The sequence below is a fragment of the Genypterus blacodes genome, unplaced genomic scaffold (genome assembly GCF_046128005.1).
Source record: "Genypterus blacodes isolate CSIRO-AG114 ecotype Tasmania unplaced genomic scaffold, CSIRO-AGI_Gbla_v1 ptg000070l_1, whole genome shotgun sequence".
Classification (NCBI taxonomy): Eukaryota; Metazoa; Chordata; class Actinopteri; order Ophidiiformes; family Ophidiidae; genus Genypterus; species Genypterus blacodes.
The window spans coordinates 1,181,675-1,187,998 of record NW_027466880.1 but is presented as its reverse complement, the minus strand read 5'-3'; the positions used below and the strand labels follow the sequence as shown (position 1 = coordinate 1,187,998).

Here is a 6,324-nt window from a genome sequence, read left to right as displayed (position 1 = left end):
ATTGTCTCCATTGACTAAGAAGAACCAATTGAGCTCCAGGTGGGTTTTAAACCACTGGAGCTCTTTTGCTAATTGACCCAGCTGGAGGCAGAGCAGGTCATCAGTCTTGAGGAGGCGGGGGAAGCGCACTTTCAACATAGATAGATAGATAGATAGATAGATAGATAGATAGATAGATAGATAGATAGATAGATAGATAGATAGATAGATAGATAGTGGTTGTTTTTTTTGCAACTGTTACTTAAATTAAAAGTATAGGATAAAATGTTTCTTATTTCGTCCAACATTTTGCAAACAATAATAAATTATTTTTTAAAGAAAAAACAGCTCCTGGACAGCGGTTCAACTATGTCACTGTTATCTGTATGCGCCACATAAATCTCAAATACACATTCTAATTCTGGTCAAACTGGTTGTTTTGAATTTACAGATTAAGATTAGACGATTAAAATGACAATTAAAATAGAATGGAATGAAAAAAATGTAGGGACATATATTACGATATATTTTTTGTATTGGTGTCGTTTCCGTTATTGGCAGAATGTATTATTTTCATTGTCTGAGGATTTTACTATGAAGGTCGCAACGGAAGTGCATGGGCTCCGTGACTCTCTGCGCATATGCAGTGCGCAGTTACGTCATCGTCGTGGTTGTACGCGCGAGATAGGAATTCTAGAGCGCGGACAGCTCGGCGCTCCAGCTGGTTAGGCTAAACATTTAGCATTCAACCGTTCAACACCGGGGCGCCATCGCTGCTGTTTCCTACTTTACAAAGACATCAGACACTTGAAATACAACGAATTCACAGAGAAATAGATGCATGTGACGTATAATAGCGGCGGGACAACTCATCGACTGATCGTAAACAACAAACAGGGTTGGAAATGTCTTGGTGGTCGCGCGGGTAAGTGGTTGATCTTTGTTTTTCTGACGTTACTTGAATTATTCCATCGCTAACATGCCCGGCGTTTAACTTTACACAAGCAGAAATGAGCAGAAATTGCCTTTAGTTTTAGAATCGTTATACTGTAAGTCTTAGTAACGTTTATGTCCTCTGCCGCCCTTTTCTGCTCCATCGCGTTGACCCGGGCTCGTTGTTGCGTTTTGCGCCAGATATCCTTCATATCAGCCCAGACCTGTAAAGTGAATCTATCACTGCACTTTACCAAGTCGACGTCTTCCCGTGAAGTTACACTTTATAAGCCCCTAGCTGTGTGTGGGAATACACCCGATCACCACGTTAGCCTCGTAGGGCCACAAGCGCGGGTCAAAATCCAAGTTTTTGCGTCTGCTTCGTCCTAATTAAGGTTGATGTGTATGTTTCTCAGTGAGGATGGAGAAGAAGCCATGCATCAAGACCCTGACTCGGATGTGGCAGAGCACAGAGACAGTGGGAAGGGGAAGGGGAAGTGGAAACAAGAAGAGGTGATTGTCATGACGTCTCCCTCCCGAATGGAGTCCTAGCCTGTCAGCAGAATAGTGGTTCTCCAGGGAAGCAATCTGACCAAACTGTTTTTGTTTTGATCAGGATGATACCCTCAAGGCTCTGGTTCAAAAAGTGGGACCAACTGATTGGAAATACATCGCCACTTTCCTTCCAGTAAGCTTGATCAACCTTTCTTCCTCTTGCAATTTTCATAGCAATTGGCAATGTGTAAGCTATGTTTTCATTTAGGTAATGTTGCCTGTTGTTGTGTATTACTCAGAATCACACCGAACATCAGTGTCAGCACCGCTGGTTTAAGGTCCTGGATCCACAATTGGTCAAAGGCTCTTGGACCAAAGAGGAGGATGAGAAGGTAGCGTAACATAGAAGTGCATTTAATTGTGACAGCTGCCTTCTTAATTCCATGCATCATACTTTTCTGAGGTCAGCATGCGTTTGACTACAGTACATCCCAATATCAAGCAGTTTTATCTCAGAGTCTTACAGGTTGTCCATTCTCTCTTAGGTTATAGAGCTTGTAAATCAGTACGGCAACAAACAGTGGGCCATGGTGGCCAAGCATCTGAAGGGCAGGCTGGGAAAGCAGTGTCGAGAACGCTGGCACAATCACCTCAACCCCAATGTGAAGAAGTCATCATGGACCGCTGAGGAGGACCTCATCATCTACAAAGCTCACCACATGCTCGGAAACCGCTGGGCTGAGATCGCTAAGCTGCTTCCTGGAAGGTAACTTCTCCAGTTCCAAACCATTTCACTCGTCTCATATTTCAGATACAGACAGTGAATTTAATTGTATTGTTCTATGTTGAAAATATAGCCGTCTCATTGCCTGCACTCTCAATAGTTCATATCATCATTACATTTATTCACAGGACCGATAACGCGGTGAAAAATCACTGGAATTCAACCATCAAGCGGAAGTTAGAGGTGGGTTTCTACTCTGGGGTGGTCTTCAAGCAGAGCGAACTTGATGAGCTACTGGCCCGCGTTAATAAAGACATTCAGGTGGGCTATATAACTATTAATGATCAAGCACACACTACTCATCTAAGGTGAATATTGCATGGAGCTTAATAAATCATTGTGTCTGATTATAGATACCCAGCTGCTCTCAAGATGGTGCAGAGAAGGAGCCAGAACAGGAAGCAGAACTTGCGGTGAGGACCGGGCACATGTCGTAAATAGACTGTACTTACAGTATATAGCACTTTTCTCCAATGACCTCACGCTCACCTATTTATACACTGATGGATACCATGCAAGGTACCAACCTGCACATCAGGAGCAGTTCAGGGTTCAGTGTCTTGCTCAACAACACTTAGACAGGCCTTCTAGGAGGAGCCCCGGAATCGAACCAGGAACCTACCAATTCCTAGACGGGCCGATCAACCATCCTGAGCCATGTTGCTCCTGGACAAATGTTGTCAGCATATGCATTATAAACACTACCATTGTTTTTGTATCAGTAGTCTAATACTGTGCATGTGTACATTTGTCATCTGTTACAGGAAACATCCATCTGTATGAAGTCATCTCGCCTCAGCAAGGCAGGGGTTGCCAAGGCCGCCTCCTCTCCCAAAGACGGCTTCAGCCCAAAGGCAGAACCTGATTCCACAGGAGAAATGACCCCCGGCACATGGGTGGCGGACAGCTCTGGCTTTCTCTCCCCCACTGGCCCAGCTCTGAAAGAAGTGATGGACATGGTGGACGGGGTAAGATGCTCCATAATAATGGAATGGCTGAATAGCATGTGATGTACATTATAATATGCAATACTCGCCTTAAATGTGTTGAGCTGAGTCTACTTGGAAGATCTCACAAATCAAATGTCTGGTCCACGATCAGGACATAGATGGGTGGTGCAACCTGGAAGCCTTTGACCTCCCAGAGGAGACGCAGAGTCCAGAGCGCCACCAGTTTCGCTTGGAGGTCAGCACCCTGCAGGAACTGACTAAAAGCAGCAAGGGGGAGCTCATTCCCATCTCTCCCGGAGGAGTCACGCCGCCCTCCATATTGAACCGCCAGAGCCGCAGACGCATCGCTTTTTCCCCAGACACCACCAATTCCATGACTCCCAAGAGCACTCCTGTCAAAATCCTGCCCTTCTCTCCATCTCAGGTACGCCTACTCAGTCAGTCTTCTATTACCAGGCAGTAGCATTGCTCATTCGCTCACATCGTTAAGTCTTATTAACTTGCATCGCGTGTCATTTCAGTTCCTCAACATGTGGACCAAACAGGACACTCATGACCTGGAGAACCCGTCCCTCACATCCACGCCGGTGTGCAGTCAGAAAGCCATTGTAACGACGCCTCTACAACGTGAAAAGACCCCCCTCACTCAGAAGGAGAACTCTGCGTGAGTGGACTCCAGCTTACGCTTCACTGTCGTTCAATTGACTTATATTTGTTTTTGAGTTTGAGTATTCACACTTTGATATTTTGTTGTTTTCCGTGTAGGTTTATTACACCCAACCACAAGTCTGATCTCTGTGCAACCCCACGAACTCCGACACCGTTTAAGAACGCCATGGAGAAGTACGGTCCTCTACAACCTTTGGTATGTATCAGTCTAAAATTATTCTACAAAAAAATTATTTAGTTTGTAGTGTTACCAACATTGCATTCATTTTATCCTGTGTCCAATAGCCTCAGACTCCCAACCTTGAGGATGACATCAACGAAGTCATTCGCAGAGATACTGGGATTGAGATGGTTGTTGCTTCAACACCGCCTGAGCAAAGGCGCAAAACAGCGGTGAGTGTGGGACAACTATACTATACTACTAGATTCTTATTGGTCCTCTAAACTCTTCTTAAAGGAATTCTTACATTTTGTGTTTCCAGCATCGACCTCCGATGAAAAAAGTGAGGAAATCATTGGCTCTAGACGTAATGGACTGCCCTGAGGTGTCAGCAGTCAAACTCAAATCCATCAAGTCTGAGCCCGAACACAGCAGCAAGGTAAAGGGTGTTTTAATGTGTCAGCAGCTTTATGTATTTTCGACATCCGATTTTAACGTTTGGCATTTCTCTTTCTTCTTGGTCACAGGAGGAAGCTTCCATTTCTCTGATCTCATCTTCATTCTGCAGTAAGGGCCATGAAAATATTTTGGATCAAGGATTCCTTTTGGGGCCGAGTGACTGTGCTGTATTTCCCAGCTCAGTGCGTCCAACTCTGGTAGGTTCTACTTTTTTAACAACAGTTTTATTCCTGGTGCTAGCCATTGGTTTCTGGAATGTGACATAATTCCAAATGAAATAAAAACACGTGCAGGGTGGCGAATTGTGGTAAAGACATTGTTTAAATTGACATTTAAACCCACGATATTGGAGCCAACTGTTAGGATGGCTATGATTTAAATCCAGAGATAATAGATCCTCCTCAGTCTCTAAGTTGTAAAAGTATTGCTGTTGAAAGTCCATATTCTGACTGCCACTGCAATTATTTGGGGTCCATTTGGGTTTATATGATGAGTTTGGTTAGCTAGTCACCCCAAATCACATTTATTTGATACCAAATTTCTAAAACAGCCAAATGAAACTAACAGTTTGCATACTGTGACATAACTCTGCTGTTTTCTTTCTTTAGATGTCCAAAGAATGGGAGACTGTTGTATGTGGACAAACTAAAGACCAGCTCATAATGACGGAGAAAGCAAGACGCTACCTGCGCTCACTAAAGTCCCGAACTCCAAACCGGGCTCTGATTTTGTCCTGAGATCTCTCTAATCTAAACACCAACATCTTCCACGTACATAATGTTATTTCCTGATGTTGTTTGCCGCTCATTTTTGCTGTTGCAGGTGGGTGGTGGTTAGAAATGTAAAAATGCACATATTGGATCTGTTTAGATCAGATTTTGAAACATTTAGGTCCTTGGCAATTAGTACATTACAGTTTATCCCTGTTGATTGTTTAGAGATAATTGTGCTTTTAAAATCAGTCAATCACACTCACTTGGATCAAAGCTTTTAAAAACAGCATATTAATCATATTTCCTTGTATTTTTCCAGTAATTTGGAAAGGACATTTATCATAAAATGGAAAGCACAGCTCTATAGATTTTGCTATCTGTAAATGACATGGTTTTACAAAGCATGTAGCATATGTACATTTTTTAAATATTGAAGTGTACTCAGGTTGTATCTAAATCCCTGTTTAAGAACATACATTTGATTGTTATACGAATCCCTTTAAAATGTTCCACGAACCTGATGTATAGGATATATTTGTGTGATGAAGAAATGATAAAAAAAAAAATCTGAATACAACTAGAAAAGGGGATTTTCTGTGATATGCACATAGTTCAATGTGGTTTTGACAAAATGTAATTTTTGCCAGGATTTCGTGACCGTAGATACTAATTGAAATTTAATGTACATATTTCCTGAAGAAATAATTAAACATCTATTACATAACAAAAGCAAATTTGACACTTATTTAAACCGCCACAGCACTAGGAGGATTTTTTGAAAAGGATGTTTTGAAATGTAACCCAAACCATTTATGTGGGTTTTAGAACGAAGCTCCAAAAATACGAGCGGCATTGACGCAGCATACGTAGAAACGACTTAACCAATCAGGTTCGGACACAGGGCGATTTTCTATCCGCACAGGAAAGAAGCAACATGTAATGATTGTGTGTGTGCGTTGCAATAAAAAATGTATCCTATTCAACGACGAGATGACGCCACACAATTAACGCTTCATATGCTTCATACAATGGCGTCACCAGGATGTTTCTATTTAAACATTATTTTATCTGACCGATAGATCTTAGACCAATTTCGAAGCTGTCGATCCTTAAAAATCACTTCCGAATCGTGTTTTCAAAATAAGAGAATCAACCTAAATCCAACCTCACACACGCTCTCCA

The 6,324-nt window shown here is 42.4% G+C and overlaps 1 protein-coding gene across 1 annotated transcript; it reads left to right on the top strand.

The window, feature by feature from the left end:
* Nucleotides 1-658: 658 nt before the first annotated feature.
* mybl2b (v-myb avian myeloblastosis viral oncogene homolog-like 2b) lies at nucleotides 659-6,310 on the top strand. The gene is made up of 15 exons (XM_076156522.1): nucleotides 659-904; nucleotides 1,329-1,425; nucleotides 1,529-1,600; nucleotides 1,707-1,799; nucleotides 1,953-2,173; nucleotides 2,320-2,452; nucleotides 2,545-2,604; nucleotides 2,956-3,159; nucleotides 3,293-3,565; nucleotides 3,663-3,805; nucleotides 3,907-4,006; nucleotides 4,096-4,203; nucleotides 4,293-4,409; nucleotides 4,498-4,626; nucleotides 5,038-6,310. The coding sequence occupies exons 1-15, from the start codon at nucleotides 885-887 to the stop codon at nucleotides 5,164-5,166; spliced, it is 1,899 nt and encodes a 632-aa protein (XP_076012637.1). The 5' UTR covers nucleotides 659-884; the 3' UTR covers nucleotides 5,167-6,310.
* Nucleotides 6,311-6,324: the final 14 nt, after the last annotated feature.